Here is a 23,707-nt window from a genome sequence, read left to right as displayed (position 1 = left end):
GCAAGTATAAAAAACATGTTGACTCATCTTACTTGTAGAGAAATGCCGATGCCATCCTCCTCTTTCATGTTGCCTAAACGGTCTATGACTCTGTCATACAGTACATGCTTGTAGTTTTTGTTGTCCTAGGCTACCTGGCTAAAATAGTTGCTCGCTAGCCTAACTTCCTTTCATGGGCAACGATGCGCCAGGCCAGCTAGTTAACATTAGCATACTACATCTAACTGCATGTTGAACTTCCATCCTCTCAGGCTACTATATACATTCTCCCTACAGTTTTGAACCGGGCTGTTGGTGGCAGAAAAGTTAAACAAAACAGTTATTTGGTTGCTTTGGCATTTAAACCTTCTAACATGATTGCGGTCTAATATCAGTTTCACTGTAATAATTGTATTTATGGAATGTGCGAAATAAACATAAACGCTTTAAGTTTATTATGGGATTTGGATAAATTGTAGCAGCAACATATCGCGAGAAGTTCACTTAAGCTCGCTCAGTGGTCACCAGTCCTGCAGTAGGACTGTAAAATGGTGCATTCGAACATTTTGAAAGCTAGATAATGTAACTTTTGATTATTTGTAACACATATTTACAATTTGCGTGCATGGTACGAGTTCAATAACTAGCTAGCTAGCTAGCATTAGCAACATTAGCTGCTAGCACAACAACACAGATTCCTTGTTTTCGCACAAGAGATCTGATCATAATGGGTTATTTGAAGCTAATAGAGATCGAAAACTTCAAATCTTACAAGGGCAGGCAAATCATCGGCCCCTTTCACAAGTTCACCGCGATTATTGGACCCAATGGATCCGGTAAGTGATGGTCAATATTGCAAGTATTCTAGCTAGCTAATGCTTACTTTACTGCCGGGTTGACTATTTGCTACATTTTTCAAGCTGCAATGCATCAATAATACTTGTTACTTTGTTGACAAAGACATCAATGTACATGCATATTAATTAATATTAGCTACATGTTTTAGCTATAACTGTAGTTAGCCACGCCTCCATAATGTTTAGCTGGCAAGCTATCAATGGCCTAGTTCGTTTTGCATGGCCCGGTGCACCGGGTGGTGGAGAGTTCAGCACCAATGAAATGGTCTACAATGTGTAAACTCCGCTCACCCGGTGCACCGGCCCACACAAAACGGACTCGCCCTACACATTTCCTTCCCTGCCAGTCACGCAGTCAATGGGAACAAATAAATGAGACCTCACATGCATAAACATTAGATCAATACTTTTATTATGTAGTCTTAACCTAGCCAGCTAGTTACGTCCTTTTCCAAAGAAACCATATTTGCAAGACTTGAGTAGTTCATTCACTGACTCCATTCCCATTCATATTCTCTACATCCCAGGCAAGTCCAACCTCATGGACGCCATCAGCTTTGTGCTGGCTGAGAAGACCAGTAACCTGCGTGTGAAGACTCTGAAGGACCTGATCCACGGAGCGCCCGTGGGGAAGCCAGCAGCCAACAGAGCGTTTGTGAGCATGGTGTACCATGAGGACAGTGGAGAAGAGCGCACCTTCACCAGAATCATAATTGGTATGCCTTGGCAGTCCCCACTGACTTTCTCCACACAGATCCATTGGTAGAGATAAACTGTGTGGTTAATATGACACCTAAGTCAATTTTGTCTGGTCCTCTTTGAAGATGTGTTTATATATCTGATGGAGCAAACAAGGTTGATATGCACATCCCAAACTTGAGAACTAGTGCTGGTCAAAAATATACTGTAGATAAAGTAAGGATCTGCATCAGTCTGATGGCCATAACAACCATCTTCCATGTTGTCTGTGTGTGTCAGGCTCCTCCTCAGAGTTCCGAATCAACAGTAAGGTGGGGTGTCTGGCTGAGGACAGTGAAGAGCTTAGGACACACAAAGTAATACATATAACATTGGTTTTACCCCTTTCTCTACACGTCTTAGGCTCATCGTCAGAGTACCGAATCAACAGTAAGGTGGTGAATCTGGCAGAGTACAGCGAGGAGCTGGAGAAACTAGGCATCCTCATCAAGGCCAGGAACTTCCTTGTCTTCCAGGTGAGAACTCACACACACACACACACACACACACAGTAATATAGAACTCTAGATACTGTTTGTCCATGGACCTCTCTTACCCTATGTACGACAGTGCTAGTAACCTCTGACCTCTATGTATTCCCCAATCAGGGTGCTGTGGAGTCCATAGCCATGAAGAACCCTAAGGAGCGTACAGCTCTGTTTGAGGAGATCTCCCGGTCTGGGGAGTTGGCTCAGGAGTACGACCGCAGGAAGAAAGAGATGGTGAAGGCTGAGGAGGACACACAGTTCAACTACCACCGCAAGAAAAACATAGCTGCCGAACGCAAAGAGGCCAAGCAAGAGAAAGAGGAGGTATGGAGGACACAGCCTGTCTGATGGCACCGCACCCTTCTCTTTCTCTCTCATAAGTTGTCAACCTCTCCCCCTTCACTCACATTTTAATCTTCTGGTGGGACTTTGAGAATGAGATTGTTAGACTGACATACTCCCATCCCTTCCTCCATACAGTGAGGTGAAAAAAGTATTTGATCCCCTGCTGATTTTGTACGTTTGCCCACTGACAAAGACATGATCAGTCTATAATTTTAATGGTAGGTTTATTTGAACAGTGAGAGACAGAATAACAACAAAAAAATCCAGAAAAACACATGTCAAAAATGTTATAAATTGATTTGCATTTTAATGAGGGAAATAAGTATTTGACCCCTCTGCAAAACATGATTTAGTACCTGGTGGCAAAACCCTTGTTGGCAATCACAGAGGTTAGACGTTTCTTGTAGTTGGCCACCAGGTTTGCACACATCTCAGGAGGGATTTTGTCCCACTCCTCTTTGCAGATCTTCTCCAAGTCATTAAGGTTTCGAGGCTGACGTTTGGCAACTGGAACCTTCAGCTCCCTCCACAGATTTTCTATGGGATTAAGGTCTGGAGACTGGCTAGGCCACTCCTTTGTTGCCTTGGCCATGTGTTTTGGGTCATTGTCATGCTGGAATACCCATCCACAACCCATTTTCAATGCCCTGGCTGAGGGAAGGAGGATCTCACCCAAGATTTGACGGTACATGGCGCCGTCCATCATCCCTTTGATGCGGTGAAGTTGTCCTGTCCCCTTAGCAGAAAAACACCCCCAAAGCATAATGTTTCCACCTCCATGTTTGACGGTGGGGATGGTGTTCTTGGGGTCATAGGCAGCATTCCTCCTCCTCCAAACACGGCGAGTTGAGTTGATGCCAAAAAGCTCGATTTTGGTCTCATCTGACCACAACACTTTCACCCAGTTCTCCTCTGAATCATTCAGATGTTCATTGGCAAACTTCAGACGGGCCTGTATATGTGCTTTTTTGAGCAGGGGGACCTTGCGGGCGCTGCAGGATTTCAGTCCTTCACGGTGTAGTGTGTTACCAATTGTTTTCTTGGTGACTATGGTCCCAGCTGCCTTGAGATCATTGACAAGATCCTCCCGTGTAGTTCTGGGCTGATTCCTCACCGTTCTCATGATCATTGCAACTCCACGAGGTGAGATCTTGTATGGAGCCCCAGGCCGAGGGAGATTAACAGTCTTTTGTGTTCCTTCCATTTGCGAATAATCGCACCAACTGTTGTCACCTTCTCACCAAGCTGCTTGGCAATGGTCTTGTAGCCCATTCCAGCCTTGTGTAGGTCTACAATCTTGTCCCTGACATCCTTGGAGAGCTCTTTGGTCTTGGCCTTGGTGGAGAGTTTGGAATCTGATTGATTGCTTCTGTGGACAGGTGTCTTTTATACAGGTAACAAACTGAGATTAGGAGCACTCCCTTTAAGAGTGTGCTCCTAATCTTAGCTCGTTACCAGTATAAAAGACACCTGGGAGCCAGACATCTTTCTGATTGAGAGGGGGTCAAATACTTATTTCCCTCATTAAAATGCAAATCAATTTATAACATTTTTGACATGCTTTTTTCTGGATTTTTGTTGTTGTTATTCTGTCTCTCACTGTTCAAATAAACCTACCATTAAAATTATAGACTGATCATTTCTTTGTCAGTGGGAAAACTTACAAAATCATCAGGGGATCAAATACTTTTTTCCCTCACTGTATATATAGTCCTTTGCTGTGGTTCTTATGACACACATTTTGTCACTATCGTCTGACATTGATGAAGCCCAGTTGTTCAAAATGTTAGTCCTGTGAAATGGAATAAACATGTTCCTTTCTTTTCACCTGAAAAAGGAAGTGCAGGCCTTGTTTTTTTCTTTCTTCAATACACACACACACATTAACTTTCCCCTCTTAAGGCTGAGCGTTACCAGCGTCTGAAGGACGAGGTGGTGAAAGCTCATGTCCAGATGCAGCTGTTCAAGCTGTATCACAATGATGCCGAGATCGAGAAGCTGAATCGCGAGCTGTCGCAACGCAACAAGGAGATCGACAAGGACCGCAAGAAGATGGACCACGTGGAGGAGGAACTGAAGGAGAAGAAGAAAGAGCTGGGACGAATGATGAGAGACCAACAGACTGTGGAGAAAGAGATCAAGTAAGTGGGGATGATGTAGGGACGGATAAAGAGTTGGGGAGGATGATGACAGACCAGGGAGTAGGGAGCTAGGGGAAGGAGGGATAGACTGTGAAGAAGGAGCCTAAGAATTTGTGGAGATTTGATAGGCCAGGTGGAATAGTTGCCATTTTGGAAGTTAAATAGTGAATATCGTACCCCCCTCTCTCTCTTCCCCCTACAGGGAGAAGGACGCTGAGCTGAACCAAAAGCGACCCCAGTACATCAAGGCTAAAGAAAACACATCACACAAGATCAAAAAACTAGAAGCAGCCAAGAAGTCCCTCCAGAACGCCCAGAAGCTGTACAAGAAGAGGAAGGGGGATATGGATGAGTTGGAGAAAGAACAGGGCGCTGTGGAGATGGCCCGGCAGGAGTTCGACGACCGAATGGAGGAGGAGGCACAGAGCCAGGGACAGGACCTCACACTGGAGGAAAATCAGGTGAGAGACTGGGAGCCTATGAAGGGTCATAAGGATCTACTGTATGTTGCTTCATTATGATCTATGAAGGGTCATGGGGAGAGAAGCATGGAGGAGGAGGCCCAGAGCCAGGGACAGGATCTGGTGTATGTGACAGTAAAACATATATTTTTTTTTACTCTAGAGGAAAACCAGGTTGGAGCCTACAGTTGAAGTCAGAAGTTTACATACACTTTAGCCAAATACATTTAAACTCAGTTTTTCACGATTCCTGACATTTAATCCTAGTAAAAATTCCCTATCTTAGGTCAGTTAGGATCACCACTTTATTTTAAGAATGTGAAATGTCAGAATAATAGTAGAGAGAATGATTTATTTAAGGTTTTATTTCTTTCATCACATTCCCAGTGGGTCGGAAGTTTACATACACTCAATTAGTATTTGGTAGCATTGCCTTTAAATTGTTTAACTTGGGTCAAGCGTTTCGGGTAGCCTTCCACAAGCTTCCCACAATAAGTTGGGGGAATTTTGGCCCATTTCTCCTGACAGAGCTGGTGTAGAGTCAGGTTTGTAGGCCTCCTTGCTCGCACACGCATTTTCAGTTCTGCCCACATTTTCTATAGGATTGAGGTCAGGGCTTTGCGATGGCCACTCCAATCCCTTGACTTTGTTGTCCTTAAGCCGTTTTGCCACAACTTTGGAAGTATGCTTGGGGTCATTGTCCATTTGGAAGACCCATTTGCAACCAAGCTTTAACTTCCTGACTGATGTCTTGAGATGTTGCTTCAATATATCCACATAATTTTCCTTCTTCATGATGCCATCTATTTTGTGAAGTGCACCAGGCCCTCCCGCAGCAAAGCACCCCCACAGCATGATGCTGCCACCCCCGTGCTTCACGGTTGGGATGGTGTTCTTCGGCTTGCAAGGATCCCCCTTTTTCCTCCAAACATAACGATGGTCATTATGGCCAAACAGTTCTATTTTTGTTTAATCAGACCAGAGGACATTTCTCCAAAAAGTACGATCTTTGTCCCCATATGCAGTTGCAAACCGTAGTCTGGCTTTTTTATGGCGGTTTTGGAGCAGTGACTTCTTCCTTGCTGAACGGCCTTTCAGGTTATGTCGATATAGGACTCGTTTTAATGTGGATATAGATACTTTTGTACCTGATACCTCCAGCATCTTCACAAGGTCCTTTGCTGTTGTTCTGGGATTGATTTGCACTTTTCGCACCAAAGTACGTTCATCTCTAGGAGACAGAACGTGTCTCCTTCCTGAGCGGAATGATGGCTGCATGGTCCCATGGTGTTTATACTTGCGTACTATTGTTTGTACAGATGAACGTGGTAGCTTCAGGCGTTTGGAAATTGCTCCCAAGGATGAACCAGACTTGTGGAGGTCTACAATTTCTTTTCTGAGGTCTTGGCTGATTTCTTTTGATTTTCCCATGATGTCAAGCAAAGAGGCACTGAGTTTGAAGGTAGGCCTTGAAATACATCCACAGGTACACCTCCAATTGACTCAAATGACGTCAGTTAGCCTATCAGAAGCTTCTAAAGCCATGACATCCTTTTCTGGAATTTTCCAAGCTGTTTGAAGGCACAGTCAACTTAGTGTATGTAAACTTCTGACCCACTGGAATTGTGATGCAGTGAATTATAGGTGAAATAATCTGTCTGTAAACAATTGTTGGAAAAATTACTTGTCATGCACCAAGTAGATGTCCTAACTGACTTGCCAAAACTATAGTTTGTTAAAAATAAATTTGTGGAGTGGTTGAAAAACAAGTTTTAATGACTCCAAACTAAGTGTATGTAAACTTCCAACTTCAACTGTATGTAGTCTCTATGAAGGATCATAAGGGGGTTATAGTGACTTATGTAGGGTCAGATGGCCAGATGAGTTTGACGACTGCATGAAGGAGGCATAGAGCCAGGACCTCACACTGGAGGAAAAACATGTATGGGAATGTTGCTGGTTCAAATCCCAGGTTGGGCAGACTTACCATCACGCCAATAAATATGGAGGTGAATTAAGCAATAATGCCAGAGGAGGTGTGGTATAATTGAGCAGTAATGTCAGAGGAGGTGTGGTATATGGCCAATATACCACAGATAAGGGCTGTTCTTATGCACGACGCAATGCCATATATCACAAACCCCCGAGGTGCCTTATTGCTATTATAAACTGGTTACCAACGTAATTAGAGCAGTAAAAATACATGTTTTGTCATACCTGTGGTATACGGTCTGATATACCACGGCTGTCAGCCAATCAGCATTCAGGCTCGACCCACCTAGTTTATAATGGCCAATATACCACCCTTAAGGGCTCTTCTTTGGCATCACACAAAGCCATACAACAGTAAACATGTAGTTTTGCGTGAAACTACCCAGTTTATAATATCTAATACTCTCCACCTCTTCCTCCTCCTTCCCTCTCCAGGTGAAGGCGTACCACCGTCTGAAGGAGGAGGCCAGTAAGCGGGCGGCCACTCTTGCCCAGGAGCTGGAGAAGTTCAACAGAGACCAGAAGGCAGACCAGGACCGCCTCGACCTGGAAGAGAGAAAGAAAGTGGAGACTGAGGTAAAGGATGCTGATACAGAATAAAGGGTTATGCTCATTGGGGCACGCAATGTTAAAAAAAAGGTATTGCAACGGAAAAGGTGAAGTAGTGACTAAAGAGAGATGAACATTTGAATAACGTTCATCTGCAGGCCAAGATCAAGCAGAAGATCCGTGAAATAGAGGAGAACCAGAAGCGTATTGAGAAGCTAGAGGACTACATTACCACAAGCAAGCAGTCTCTGGATGAACAGAAGAGAATGGAGGAGGAGCTGACTGAGCAGGTGGAGGGGGCCAAGAACAGGATCGACGAGATCAACTTGGAACTCAACCAGGTACTGGAACACTATCTGTCAATCATTCAACCAGTCATTGTTTTATACTGGAACACATTGGGAAAGACAAAACATGTTGTGTTGACATTACATGATAGCTGTATCACAAATGCCAATCTGGAAAAAAACACACAATCTTATCATTTAATGTTCTGTTTTGCTGCTATGGATTTTCTAGCAAATGGCAAGTGCCAGGATCCTGTCATATACATGGTTTGGCCTGAGGACATTAAGAGATTTGACTGACAGCCTGTCTCTCTGTGTCTGTTCCCTAGGTGATGGAGCAGCTAGGAGACGCCAGGATCGACAGACAGGAGAACAGCAGGCAGGCACGCAAAGCAGAGATCATGGACAGCATCAAGAGACTGTATCCCGGATCTGTGGTAAGACCTGGAGGCTAGCATAGGGTAACGACAGAGTTAAATGAAGAGGCTAGGGGTCAGAGGCTAGCATAGGATAACGACAGTTGGCTGTAGAGGCTAGGGATCAGAGCCTAGCATAGGGTAACAACAGTTAGCTGTAGAGGCTAGGGGTCAGAGCCTAGCATAGGGTAACGACAGAGTTCGCTGTAGAGGCTAGGGGTCAGAGCCTAGCATAGGGTAACGACAGAGTTCGCTGTAGAGGCTAGGGATCAGAGCCTAGCATAGGGTAACGACAGAGTTAGCTGTAGAGGCTAGGGGTCAGAGCCTAGCATAGGGTAACGACAGAGTTAGCTGTAGAGGCTAGGGGTCAGAGCATAGGGTAACGACAGTTAGCTGTAGAGGCTAGGGGTCAGAGCCTAACATAGGGTAACGACAGTTAGCTGTAGTAGCTAGGGATCAGAGCCTAGCATAGGGTAACGACAGTTAGCTGTAGTAGCTAGGGATCAGAGCCTAGCATAGAGTAACGACAGTTAGCTGTAGAGGCTAGGGATCAGAGGCTAGCATAGGGTAACGACAGAGTTGGCTGTAGAGGCTAGGGATCAGAGGCTAGCTAGAGCAAAGCAGAGATCATGGAGAGGATCAGGAGACTGCACACCGGATCTGTGGTAGGATCACTGGAGGCTAGCAGCTAGCATATAGTTACCACACAGTTCGCTGTAAAGGCTAGAGGCTACCAGACAAAGCAGAGATCATAGAGAGCATGAAGATACTCGACCCCGGATCTGTGGTAGGACTGGGGACTGGATGCTAGCGCAGGACAACCACAGAGTTGGCTTTCTATGCCGGTCAATGTCAATCAATCACATTTATTTTATAAAGCCCTTTTTATATCAGCAGTTGTCAGAAAGTGGTTATACAGATACCCAGCCTAAAACCCCAAAGAGCAAGCAATGCAGATGTAGAAGCACGGTGGCTAGGAAAAACAGGCCAGTACTCTGTGCCGGGTGGAGATTATAAGAGTACATGGCCTTTTAGGCCAGATTGTTCAAGATGTTCAAACGTTCATAGATTACAAACAGGGTCAAATGGTAATCACATTGGTTATAGAGGGTGCAATAGTTCAGGATGTCAGTTGGCTTTTCTTAGGCGAGAATTCAGAGGTGGAGACAACAGGTCCAGTAGAGAGACAGGGTTGCTTTCTCTGTTTTACTCTCCTCACACCTGTTCTCTGTTGTGTTCTAGACATGTTTCTTCTCTTGGAATATTGATAATATATGCCATTTAGCAGACGCTTTTATCCAAAGCGATTTACAGTCATACAGTGAGGGGAAAAAAGTATTTGATCCCCTGCTGATTTTGTACGTTTGCCCACTGACAAAGACATAATAATATAATAATATGCCATTTAGCAGACGCTTTTATCCAAAGCGACTTACAGTCATGCGTGCATACATTTATTTTTTTTTGTGTATGGGTGGTCCCGGGGATCGAACCCACTACCTTGGCGTTACAAGCGCCGTGCTCTACCAGCTGAGCTACAGAGGACCATAGACATGATCAGTCTATAATTTTAATGGTAGGTTTATTTGAACAGTGAGAGACAGAATAACAACAAAAAAATACAGAAAAACGCATGTCAAAAATGTTAGAAATTGATTTGCATTTTAATTAGGGAAATAAGTATTTGACTCCTCTGCAAAACATGACTTAGTACTTGGTGGCAAAACCCTTGTTGGCAATCACAGAGGTCAGACGTTTCTTGTAGTTGGCCACCAGGTTTGCACACATCTCAGGAGGGATTTTGTCCCACTCCTCTTTGCAGATCTTCTCCAAGTCATTAAGGTTTCGAGGCTGACGTTTGGCAACTGGAACCTTCAGCTCCCTCCACAGATTTTCTATGGGATTAAGGTCTGGAGACTGGCTAGCCACTCCAGGACCTTAATGTGCTCCTTCTTGAGCCACTCCTTTGTTGCCTAGGCCGTGTGTTTTGGGTCATTGTCATGCTGGAATACCCATCCACGACCCATTTTCAATGCCCTGGCTGAGGGAAGGAGGTTCTCACCCAAGATTTGATGGTACATGGCCCCGTCCATCGTCCCTTTGATGCGGTGAAGTTGTCCTGTCCCCTTAGCAGAAAAACACCCCCAAAGCATAATGTTTCCACCTCCATGTTTGACAGTGGGGATGGTGTTCTTGGGGACATAGGCAGCATTCCTCCTCCTCCAAACACAGCGAGTTGAGTTGATGCCAAAGAGCTCGATTTTGGTCTCATCTGACCACAACACTTTCACCCAGTTCTCCTCTGAATCATTCAGATGTTCATTGGCAAACTTCAGACGGCCCTGTATATGTGCTTTCTTCAGCAGGGGGACCTTGCGGGCGCTGCAGGATTTCAGTCCTTCACGGCGTAGTGTGTTACCAATTGTTTTCTTGGTGACTATGGTCCCAGCTGCCTTGAAATCATTGACAAGATCCTCCCGTGTAGTTCTGGGCTGATTCCTCACCGTTCTCATGATCATTGCAACTCCACGAGGTGAGATCTTGCATGGAGCCCCAGGCTCCCAGATTGACAGTTATTTTGTGTTTCTTCCATTTGCGTATAATCGTACCAACTGTTGTCACCTTTTCACCAAGCTGCTTGGCGATGGTCTTGTAGCCCATTCCAGCCTTGTGTAGGTCAACAATCTTGTCCCTGACATCCTTGGAGAGCTCTTTGGTCTTGGCCATGGTGGAGAGTTTGGAATCTGATTGATTGCTTCTGTGGACAGGTGTCTTTTATACAGGTAACAAGCTGAGATTAGGAGCACTCCCTTTAAGAGTGTGCTCCTAATCTCAGCTCGTTACCTGTATAAAAGACACCGGGAGCCAGAAATCTTTCTGGTTGAGAGGGGGTCAAATACTTATTTCCCTCATTAAAATGCAAATCAATTTATAACATTTTTGACATGCGTTTTTCTGGATTATTTTGTTGTTATTCTGTCTCTCACTGTTCAAATTAACCTACCATTAAAATTATAGACTGATAATTTCTTTGTCAGTGGGAAAACGTACAAAATCAGCAGGGGATCAAATACTTTTCCCCCTCACTGTACGTGCATACAACCCTGGCAGTGCAAGCGCCATGCTCTACTAACTGAGCCATCAGAACATTGAAGTAATGGTGAAATGGTTTTTCCATATTCCAACGCTCATGTTCTCTCCCCACACGTTCCCTCCAGTACGGCCGTCTGATCGACCTGTGTCAGCCCACTCAGAAGAAGTTTCAGATCGCTGTGACCAAGGTGCTGGGCAAGAACATGGACGCCATTATCGTGGACTCAGAGAAGACCGGTAGAGACTGTATCCAGTACATCAAAGAGCAGAGAGGAGAGCCGGAGACCTTCCTGCCCCTCGACTATCTGGAGGTAGGATGCTAAGAATGGATGGATGGATGGATGGATGGATGAATGAATGAATGAGTCTGCATCCAGTACATCAAGGAGCAGAGAGGAGAGCTGGAGACCTTCCTTCCCCTTGTCTATCTGGAGGTTAAACACTGGGGAAGACTGTGGTTAATGGGACTGGTCACACTGGTCATTTACATAGAGTAGAGTCCTAGCTTAAGATGCACACACTTACCTCAACTATTAAGTTAGAATTTTTGGACTGATTGTTTGGTTTACTGTTTCCTTGTGAATTTTTTTTACATGCAGCAGACCAGTCAGTAAAAAAAAAAAAAAAAAGTGCATTTGACCTTCTCTAGGAACTTTCCCCCTGTATATGTCGCCCGGGACTCCACAATGGCAGAGCGTCTATGTGCGTGTGAACACCGACAGACCTGTATCAGTCCAGTCAAAATGTCTGTGGCTCTGTGGTTGTATCAGTCTTAATTGTCCGTGTCTCTCTGTGTTGTATCAGTCTTAATTGTCCGTGTCTCTCTGTGTTGTATCAGTCTTAATTGTCCGTGTCTCTCTGTGGTTGTATCAGTCTTAACTGTCCGTGTCTGTGTTGTATCAGTCTTAATTGTCCGTGTCTCTCTGTGTTTTATCAGTCTTAATTGTCCGGGTCTCTCTGTGTTTTATCAGTCTTAATTGTCCGGGTCTCTGTGTTGTATCAGTCTTAACTGTCCGTGTCTCTGTGTTGTATCAGTCTTAACTGTCCGTGTCTCTGTGTTGTATCAGTCTTAATTGTCCGTGTCTCTGTGTTTTATCAGTCTTAATTGTCCGGGTCTCTGTGTTGTATCAGTCTTAACTGTCCGGGTCTCTGTGTTGTATCAGTCTTAACTGTCCGTGTCTCTGTGTTGTATCAGTCTTAACTGTCTGTGTCTCTGTGTTGTATCAGTCTTAACTGTCCATGTCTCTCTGTGTTGTATCAGTCTTAACTGTCCGTGTGTCTGTGTTGTGTGTCTCCAGGTGAAGCCTACAGATGAGAAGCTGCGTGAGCTGCGTGGAGCCAAGCTGGTGATAGATGTGATCCGCTACGAGCCGCCTCACATTAAGAAGGCCCTGCAGTACGCCTGTGGTAATGCACTGGTCTGTGAGAACGTAGAGGACGCTCGACGCATTGCCTTCGGAGGGCCCTACAGACACAAGGTACAAATACATGGACACACACCTTCACTGGTTGATTGAAAGTTATGCAACCTAACTACATTTCTCTTTTTCTCTCTGTCCATCCATCTATCCCTCTCGCGCTCTCACTCTCTCTCTATCCTCTCTCCCCCTCTCTCTCCATCCTCTCTCCCCCCCTCTCTCCATCCTCTCTCCCCCCCTCTCCATCCTCTCTCCCCCCCCTCTCCATCCTCTCTCCCCCCCTCTCTCCATCCTCTCCCCCCCCTCTCTCCATCCTCTCTCCCCCCCTCTCTCCATCTCCTCTCCCCCCCTCTCTCCATCCTCTCTCCCCCCCTCTCTCCATCCTCTCCCTCCTCTCTCCCCCCCTCTCTCCATCCTCTCTCCATCCTCTCTCCCCCCCTCTCTCTCCATCCTCTCTCCCCCCCTCTCTCTCCATCCTCTCTCTCCCCCCCTCTCTCTCCATCCTCTCTCTCCCCCCCTCTCTCCATCCTCTCTCCCCCCCTCTCTCTCCAGACGGTGGCCCTGGATGGTACTCTTTTCCAGAAGTCTGGTGTGATCTCGGGTGGAGCCAGTGATCTGAAGGCTAAGGCCAGGCGCTGGGATGAGAAGGCTGTGGACAAACTCAAGGACAAGAAGGAGAAACTCACTGAGGAACTCAAGGTAACCTGTCTCTAAACTTTTTACAGGCCTGTACAATGAATGGGGGTTTGTGTATATGGTTTCTTTCCTGAAAAGCACATGAATCTGGGTGCTGATAAGCCAGTGCTGGGCTTGTTTACCTTCCGTTCATTGACTATTGTGTATGTGTGATGTATCTGTGCAAAATAAATACACTTTTGTATCAGAAATCTGTGGAGGGTGCTCACTACATTAACCACGATGCACCTCTCTCTCATGTCTACAGGAGCAAATGAAGGCTAAGAGGAAGGAGGCAGAGCTGCGTCAGGTCCAGTCTCAGGCCCACGGCCTCCAGATGAGACTCAAATACTCCCAGAGCGACCTGGAACAGACCAAGACACGACACCTCTCCCTCAACATGCAGGTATGGTGTAGTCAGTTTGTTTTGTAGCAGCCCTAGGCCAAGGGTCTGAACCTTGTGGCTCTGGACCAACATGTGGCTCTAAGTGCCCATTTGTGGTTCCATGATGACCTATAATTAGTAACCTCCTGTAGGAGAAGTCCAAGCTGGAGAGTGAGCTGGCTAACTTCTGCCCTCGCATCAACGACATCAAGAGGATCATCCAATCCCGTGAGAAGGAGGTCAATGATCTGAGAGACCGTATGAACGTTGTGGAAGATGAGGTGTTCATCGAGTTCTGTAAGGAGATCGGAGTCAGGAACATCAGAGAGTTCGAGGAGGAGAAGGTCAAGAGGCAGAACGAGATCGCCAAGAAACGGTGAGTCTCGTCATCCTCTATGGGTCAATATGAACCGAGTCAACCTGTTTTTAAAGCACTGCAGACGTCCATTTTGTGACTTGCCTGTCTCTGTTTTTCTGGGTAGTTTGACCTAACATCAGCCATTTTGGGCCTAGTCTGTCTCTGTTTCTCTGAGTGGGTTTACTTAGCTTGTGTCTGTCTGTGTGTCCTTTAGGCTGGAGTTTGAGACCCAGAAGACTCGTCTGGGCATCCAGCTGGACTATGAGAAGAACCAGCTGAAGGAGGACCAGGAGAAGGTCATGATGTGGGAGCAGACTGTCAAGAAGGACGAGGCCGAGATAGAGAGACTCAAGAAGGTAAGACGAGGCTGAGATACAGACTTGAGAAGGTAGAGACACTATGGAAATATATAGAGACTCAAGAAGGTAGAGGTTATTGTAAACGGCTTCTAAACTACAGAGCCTTCAGAAAGTATTCACATCCCTTGACTTTTTCCACATTTTGTTATGTTACAGCCTTATTCTAAAATTGATTAAATTGTTTTTTTCCCTCATCAATCTACACACTACCCCATAATGACATAGCAAAAACAGGTTTTTAGAATGTTTAGCACATTTATTAAAAATAAAAAACTGAAATATATAACATTTACATAAGTATTAAGACCCTTTACTCAGTACTTTGTTGAATCACCTGTATTTGTGGAGTTTCTCCCATTCTTCTCAGCAGATCCTCTCAAGCTGTGTCAGGTTGGATGGGGAGCGTCGCTGCACAGCTATTTTCAGGTCTCTCCAGAGATGTTCGATCGGGTTCAAGTCCGGGCTCTGGCTGGGCCACTCAAGGACATTCAGAGACTTGTCCCGAAGCCACTCCTGCGTTGTCTTGGCTGTGTGCTTAGGGTCGTTGTCCTGTTGGAAGGTGAACCTTTGCTCCAGTCTGCGGTCCTGAGCGCTCTGGAGCAGGTTTTCATCAAGGATCTCTCTGTACTGTGCTCCGTTCATCATTCCCTCAATCATGTCTAGTCTTCCAGTCCCTGCCGCTGAAAAACATCCCCACAGCATGATGCTGCCACCACCATTCTTCACCGTAGGGATGGTGCCAGGTTTCCTCCAGACGTGACGCTTGGCATTCAGGCCAAATAGTTCAATCTTGGTTTCATCAGACCAGAGAATCTTGTTTTTCATGGTCTGAGAGCCCTTTAGGTGCCCTTTGGTAAACTCCAAGTGGGCTGTCATGTGGCTAATACTGAGGAGTGGCTTCCGTCTTGCCAGTCTACCATAAAGGCCTGATTGATGGAGTGCTGCAGAGATGGTTGTCCTTCTGGAAGGTTCTCCCATCTCCACAGAGGAACTCTGGAGCTCTGTCAGTGACCATCAGGTTCTTGGTCACCTCCCTGACCAAGGCCCTTCTCCCCCGATTGCTCAGTTTGACCAGGCGGCCAGCTCTGGCATGCACTGTCAACTGTGGGACCTTATATATACAGGTGTGTGCCTTTCCAAATCATGTCCAATCAATTGAATTTACCTAGAAACATCTCAAGGATGATCAATGGAAACAGGATGCATCCGAGCTCAATTTCAAGTCTCATAGCAAAGGGTCTGAATACTTACGTAAATAAGGTATTTATGTTTTTTATGTTTTATACATTTACAAAAATGTCTAAACCTGTTTTCGCTTTGTGATTATGGGATATTGTGTGTAGATTGATGAGGAATTTTGTTTTATTTAATCCATTTTAGAATAAGACTGTAATGTAACAAAATGTGGAAAAAGGGAAGGGGTCTGAATACTTTCCGACTGCACTGTACAAGTATCTGTAAGGAGTGGACCCTCAGTCGAGCAGTGGATTTCAAACACAGATTAAACCACAAAGACCAGAGAGGTTTTCCAATGCCTCGCAAAGAACGGCACCTATTGGTAGATGGGTAAAAATAAAGCAGACACTGAATATACCTTTGAGCATGGTGAAGTTATTAATTACACTTTGGATGGTGTATCAATACACCCAGTCACTACAGATATAGGCGTCCTTCCTAACTCAGTTGCCGGAGAGGAAGGAAACCTCTCAGGGATTTCACCATGAGGCCAATGGTAACTTTAAAACCATTGGAGTTTAATGGCTGTGATAGGAGAAAACGGAGGATGGATCAACATTGTAGTTACTCCACAATACTAACCTAAATGACAGAGTAAAAAGAAGGAAGCCTGTACAGAATCAAAATATTCCAAAACATGCATCCTGTTTGCAATAAGGCGCTAAATTCTCAGACCGATGGCGTCAATCAAATGTGTAATTTCTTTCTTTGTTGATCAGATTGGAAGGGTTGGTTTTTAACTATTTTTCTCCCTGTCTTTCCTAGGAGGAGCACCGCCACATGAAGATCATAGATGAGACCATGGCCCAGCTGCAGGACCTGAAGAACCAGCACCTCACCAAGAAGTCAGAGGTCAACGACAAGAACCACCAGATGGAGGAGATACGTAAGAAACTGGGAGGAGCCAATAAGTGAGTCTCAGACCTTAGACACGCCCACGCAAACCAAAACCCTCATTCTAATTTTTTTCTAAAAGGCGCATATTTTTTGACTTACTACATTGCTTTATTTATGTGTTTCTAAGAAAAAATAACATTTGTAGCATTGACATTTTGTTTCAGTGTTTGACAACTGTGTGTGCTTGTGTTTACCTCAGCGAGCTGACTCCGAAAGATGGCTAGTAGTTTGTAGCATTGTAGTTTGCGGCAGTATTGTTTGACCAATGTGTATTATTCCCTCAGGGAGCTGACCCAGCTGCAGAAAGAGGTGACGGCCATTGAAACCAAGCTGGAGCAGAAACGCAGCGACCGCCACAACCTGCTGCAGGCCTGTAAGATGCAGGACATCAGACTGCCGCTACGTTCTGGGACCATGGACGACATCGGCCAGGGAGAGGTACTAAACACACTTTCTTTTTCTCGCTCTCTCACTCTCTCTCGCACCTTTCTTTCTTTCTTTCTCTCGCTCCTTCTCACCGACCTGACTCGACCGACCTGACTGCCTCACTTTGTTCTCTCTCTCTCCCTCTAGGGGAGCTCCCAGCAGGATGAGTCTAATAGCAGTCAGAGAACGTCCAGTACTGTCCTGGCTAAAGAGGCTCTCATAGAGATCGACTACAGCAACCTGTCTGAAGACCTCAAGGTAAGAAGTACACACATGCCTGAACCCTGCATACTAAGGCTGTGTCTGGGAGTGTGCAAGTTGGGAGATGTTTGGAGAAATGGGACGGAGTTTCTCTCTCCCCATAGAATCAGACTCTGTATCTGTGTGTAGCTGTTTCAATCATGATTCAATACCCAGCAATAGGGTTGTTTTTAGGCGAGTTTGAAATAGTGTGAGACGAGGATTTGAGTCACCTATTTTGTTTGTGTGTGTGTTTGCTCTCTCTCAGGACGCGCTGGCGGAGGATGAGATCAAGGCAGAGATGCACACACTGCAGCAGCGTCTCAACGAACAGCAGTCTATACTGCAGAGGATCAGTGCACCCAACATGAAGGCCATGGAGAAACTAGAGTCTGTCAGGGACAAGTTCCAGGAGACCAGCGACGGTAAGAGGGAGAGGAGGAGGGCAGGGTTTAGTTGGAAGGTGTGGAACCCAACATGAAGGCCATGGAGAAACTAGAATCTGTCAGGGACAGAGGAGGACGGTGCGGGGGAGGAATTGAGAAAGGTAGAACCCAGGCTTACACTTGAGTCTGGAGGCATGGGCTAACTTAATCGCTCTCTTTCTCACTGAATGTATACAATGTTACTGAAACAAGAAAGAATGTATCATTATTGCATAATGTGTTCATGATGCTGTATTCTGTATTCTAGAGTTTGAGGCGGCCCGTAAGAGAGCCAAGAAGGCCAAGCAGGCGTTTGAGCAGATCAAGAAGGAGAGGTTTGACCGCTTCAATGCCTGTTTTGAGGCTGTATCCACCAACATCGATGAGATCTACAAAGCCCTGTCACGCAACAGCTCTGCCCAGGTATCACTCTTTGTGACCAGATAGCACATTGTTTTGCCCTATTAGGTTGAGTCGAATGGAGTGTCCTTGGCAGGGACTGACTTTTACATGGTTAACTGTGTTCCCAGAAGAAACTAAATGTAACTTATTCAAAATAATGTTAAAAAATAGGGACTAAAAGTTATGCTTTCAGTCTAAAGAAATAAAACCATCAGCTTTTAATTGTGAGCGAGACAACTAACTTTTTTTCTTGGATGTTGTGATATTTGGCTGCACCTCTGTGTACATGTTGGTTAAATTGCTGTCTACCCCCCCAGGCCTTCCTTGGGCCAGAGAACCCTGAGGAGCCTTACCTGGATGGGATAAACTATAACTGTGTTGCCCCTGGAAAGAGGTTCAGACCCATGGACAACCTCTCTGGAGGGGAGAAGACTGTTGCCGCCCTGGCTCTGCTGTTCGCCATACACAGCTACAAGCCTGCCCCATTCTTCGTCCTGGATGAGATTGATGCTGCACTGGACAACACCAACATTGGCAAGGTCTGTGTCTAAAACCCTGTTGCATAAACTACAATTATTAATCTTGTAAAATGTCCATATGTGTTTACTATTTAATTGTTATTTAACTCCTATGTCTGAGTCTAAAATGGCACCCTATTCTTAAGGTGCATGCACTAATTACAGTGCCTTGCGAAAGTATTCATCCCCCTTGGCGTTTTTCCTATTTTGTTGCATTACAACCTGTAATTTAAATGGATTTTCATTTGGATTTCATGTAATGGACATACACAAAATAGTCCAAATTGGTGAAGTGAAATGAAAAAAATAACTTGTTTCAAAAAATGCAAAAAAATAAATAACGGAAAAGTGGTGCACGCATATGTATTCATCCCCTTTGCTATGAAGCCCCTAAATAAGATCTGGTGCAAACAATTACCTTCAGAAGTCACATAATTAGTTAAATAAAGTCCACCTGTGTGCAATCTAAGTGTCACATGATCTGTCACATGATCTCAGTATATATACACCTGTTCTGAAAGTCTGCAGCACCACTAAGCAAGGTGCACCACCAAGCAAGCGGCACCATGAAGACCAAGGAGCTCTCCAAACAGGTCAGGGACAAAGTTGTGGAGAAGTACAGATCAGGGTTTGGTTATAAAAAAATATCAGCAACTTTGAACATCCCACCATTTAAATCCATTATTAAAAATGGAAAGAATATGGCACCACAACAAACCTGCCAAGAGAGGGCTGCCCACCAAAACTCACGGACCAGGCAAGGTGGGCATTAATCAGAGCGGCAACAAAGAGACCAAAGATAACCCTGAAGGAGCTGCAAAGCTCCACAGCGGAGATTGTAGTATCTGTCCATAGGACCACTTTAAGCCGTACACTCTACAGAGCTGGGCTTTACGGAAGAGTGGCCAGAAAAAAAGCCATTGCTTAAAGAAAAAAATAAGGAAACACGTTTGATGTTCGCCAAAAGGCATGTGGGAGATTCCCTAAACATATGGAAGAAGATACTATGGTCAGATCAGTCTAAAATTGAGATTTTTGGCCATCAAGGAAAACGCTATGTCTGGCGCAAACCCAACACCTCTCAACTGAAACTGGTCAGAATTGAAGGAATGACGGATGGCGCTAAATACAGGGAAATTCTTGAGGGGAAACCTGTTTCAGTCTTCCAGAGATTTGAGACTGGGACGGAGGTTCACCTTCCAGTAGGACAATGACCCTAAGCATACTGCTAAAGCAACACTTGAGTGGTTTAAGGGGAAACATTTAAATGTCTTCGAATGGCCTAGTCAAAGCCCAGACCTCAATCCAATTGAGAATGTCTGGTATGACTTAAAGATTGTTGTACACCAGCGGAACCCATCCAACTTGAAGGAGCTGGAGCAGTTTTGCCTTGAAGAATGGGCACAAAAAAGCTTATAGAGACATACCCCAAGAGACTTGCAGCTGTAATTGCTGCAAAAGGTGGCTCTACAAAGTATTGACTTTGGGGGGGTGAATATTTATGCACACTCCAGTTTTCTATATTTTTTGTCTTATTTCTTGTTTGTTTCACAATAAAAAAAATATTTTGCGATTTCAAAGTGGTAGGCGTGTTGTGTAAATCAAATGATACAAACCCCCCCAAAATCCATTTTAATTCCAGGTTGTAAGGCAACAAAATAGGAAAAATGCCAAGGGGGGTGAATACTTTCGCAAGCCACTGTAACTGCACTAAGCATACCAAACATTAGGAACACCTTCCTAATATTGATTTGCATCCCCCCCCTGTCGGGGCATGGACTACAAGGTGTTGAATGCGTTCCACAGGGATGCTGGCCCATGTTGACTAATGCGTCCCACAGTTGTATCAAATTGGCAGCGTTGCAGTTCTTGACACCAACCGGTGCGCCTAGCACCTACTACCATACCCCGTTCAAAGGCACTTAATTATTTGGTCTTGCCCATTCACCCTCTGAATGGCACACATACACAATCCATGTCTCAATTGTCAAGGCTTAAAAATCCTTCTTTAACCTGTCTCCTCCCCTTCATCTACACTGCTTGAAGTGGATTTAACAAGTGACATCAATAAGTGATCATAGCTTTCACCTGGACTCATCTGGTCAGTTTGTCATGGAATGAGCAGGTGTTCTTAATGTTTTGTACACTCAGTGTATATAGGGGATAGGTTGGAAATAGGGTGTCATTTCAGACGCACCTCATGTTATTGTCATGTCTAATGTGTTGTGCATCCATATTTTGTAGGTGGCCAACTACATCACTTATGTAATTACCATGCTATTATGTCTAATGTTGTCTATCTATACAGGTGAACAGAGTAATATATTTAGAGTGTTGGGCCAACTTTAAGAATGGATGCAATGTTGGCGCCTTCGAGCGTTCCATTCATGACGAGAATTTTGAATATTGTACTTATCATTGTTAAAAATTCAGTGAACTGCTATTGGTCAATATTGCCCATGGGGAGCTAACATGGATGCCATGGAATGTAGGTTATGTAAATGCATCATCATTTTAAAGAAAAACTCAACGTACTAACTCTCTTAATATATGGCTCTGCAGGTGGCCAACTACATTAAGGACCAGTCAGTGAACACTCAGGCTATAGTGATCTCTCTGAAGGAAGAGTTCTACACCAAGGCTGACTCGCTCATCGGGGTCTATCCAGAGGTATGAACACACACGGACACAACAAAGCACACACACGAGCACCGCATACACATAAGATGCAACACACCTATCCATAAATCATTTTTAATGCTTTCACATAAAAACATTACTTTCCCTTTTCGAGAATAAAATGTAGCTATGTGTGTTAGCTGTTTTCTATGAAATAAGGGCAAAACTGACAGCACCACTCTTTCCCCCCCCACAGCAAGGAGATTGCGTAATCAGCAAAGTACTAACCTTTGACCTGTCTGTGTACCCTGACGCCAACCCCAATGAGTAGAACCCCCAACGAGTAGAACCCAACCTCAACGAGCAAGACATCACTCGGAAGAGAGGAGCGAAATTAAACGACAGGCATACCTTTTTAACTCATTTAACCATGGTCGTATTCCTTAGGGCAGGCAACTGAAAACCATTGAAAACATTTTGCAACTGACAATGGAAATGAGTGTCCAGCTAGTCCCTCCCTGTTTCTGCCCATTTTCTTCCTCTTTTAAATTAATTCAATGAAATGTATATATCTGAAATCCTGGTAAGTACAGCCTGCTTGGGCATTTTTCACTTATTGTGCTACTTTCATTATATGATTCGTCTTAGAATTGGAAAAGCCTTAGGTCTCATTTGGTGTCCACTTCATTGCCAGTCGGATGTCATCTGATCCCCCCCCAAGTCTAACTAGCTTGGATCCAAACTGAGTTGTTCCGGTTGTTTAAATTTTTTCACGATGTGTTTCAATGTCAGCAATGGCTATGGTTGTAATTTCTCTGCCTTTTGCCTAAGATGAAGTGTAGTGTCAAGTCAGGAATGGCTACAGTTGGTTTCACCAACAGGAATGGCATCAAAAATAAGTATTTGTACAATGTACAACCATAAAGAAAAACAACCCAAGGAAATACCTTTGCAGTGTTGGAGAAAAACACTATAATACCTTTCTCAGTGTTGGAGATGGAGAAACTGTAGAGGTTGATGTGGATGAAAGGGAGAAGAGAGCAGAGGCACATTTGGGCCTTGTGTTTTGCGCTATCATGTGACCTAGCAAGATGTTTTCCTGTATTTTAAGCCTTTTCCAGAAATGAGAATTACACCAAAAATGAAAACAATTGTCTGAGGATGGTGCAGGACGATCTGACATGAAAAGAAAAGGGGACAGTTTGATGAAAAAGCTTTAAATAAAGGTTAAAATCCAGGCATGTCACATGACTGTGCAAAACACAGGACCCTAGTTATTGTATATCACATCATAGTTACAATATGGAAATATGAGCGGTGCAATTTTAAATAGACGTGAAGTGAAATATTAAATATACGTGAAGTGAAACAATATTCAGTTTGGATCCAGGCTACCAACCAGGTCACCTGTTGGTTTTAGCAGACGCTGTGAGCCTAATACGTGGTAAATCAGTACTGTTTAATGATCTTTAATTGCATTGGGTACATTACAAACTGTCATGAGATAATAATGAAACTCCATTAGGGTGATCCATATAATTCTATCACCTAAATAGAGGTGACATCACTTTAAAATTATAATGAAAAGCAATGATTTATTACCTAAGGCTTTGGTAATAATCTGTTTCGAGCACGTCTAGGTACATGTGTTTCTAGCACGTCTAGGTACATCTGTTTCTAGCACATCTAGGTACATGTGTTTCTAGCACGTCTAGGTACATCTGTTTCTAGCACGTCTAGGTACATCTGTTTCTAGCACGTCTAGGTACATCTGTTTCTAGCACAAATGTATTTAGGTGATAGAGTTATGAGTAGCTAAGTACCATTGACTTGGGGAAGTAATGTCTGCTTTTGATAGTGGCTTTGAAAGTGTCCCCCGGCATTTGTTTTAAATCAGTCCAAGACATATGGGGTTACTCCAGTTATGGGTCAATCCTGCTTCAGAAATGTTGTGTATTCCATTGACATTGTATTGATTATTTTCAGTTAATAAAAACAACTATTTTTGAACTTGTTTGTTCTAATTGTGTATTTGTGTTCGTAGTAGGTTTAGCCCATGTATTACATTTTAGTCATTTAGCAGACGCTCTTATCCAGAGTGACTTGCATACATTTTAATATACAGTACCAGTCAAAAGTTTGGACACACCTACTCATTCAAGGGTTTTTCTTTGTTTTTACTATTTTCTACATTGTAGAATAATAGTGAAGACATCAAAACTATGAAATAACACATGGAATCATGTAGTAACCAAAAAGTGTTAAATAAATCAAAATATATTTTAGATTCTTCAAAGTAGCCACCCTTTGCCTTGATGACAGCTTTGCACACTCTTTTTTTGTTACTGCATAATTCCATATGTTTTATTTCATAGTGTTGATGTCTTCACTATTATTCTACAA

General features: G+C 44.2%; 1 protein-coding gene across 1 annotated transcript; it reads left to right on the top strand.

Moving 5' to 3' along the window:
• Positions 1-490: 490 nt before the first annotated feature.
• On the top strand, positions 491-22,441 carry LOC311147281 (structural maintenance of chromosomes protein 1A-like). The gene is made up of 23 exons (XM_084183962.1): positions 491-815; positions 1,364-1,552; positions 1,938-2,050; positions 2,183-2,386; positions 4,310-4,548; positions 4,751-5,009; positions 7,437-7,577; positions 7,709-7,891; positions 8,167-8,274; positions 11,472-11,657; positions 12,645-12,824; positions 13,317-13,463; positions 13,708-13,845; positions 13,977-14,200; positions 14,397-14,538; positions 16,543-16,688; positions 16,959-17,112; positions 17,248-17,358; positions 17,609-17,765; positions 18,034-18,188; positions 18,485-18,706; positions 21,248-21,355; positions 21,561-22,441. Exons 1-23 carry the CDS (start codon positions 707-709, stop codon positions 21,633-21,635), a joined length of 3,690 nt encoding a protein of 1,229 aa, XP_084040088.1. The 5' UTR covers positions 491-706; the 3' UTR covers positions 21,636-22,441.
• The last annotated feature ends 1,266 nt before the right edge of the window (positions 22,442-23,707 follow it).

This window comes from Coregonus lavaretus (genome assembly GCF_964263955.1).
Source record: "Coregonus lavaretus genome assembly, chromosome: 20".
Lineage (NCBI taxonomy): Eukaryota > Metazoa > Chordata > Actinopteri > Salmoniformes > Salmonidae > Coregonus > Coregonus lavaretus.
Note: the sequence above shows the minus strand (reverse complement) of the source record. Positions and strands in the feature narration are given on the sequence as shown.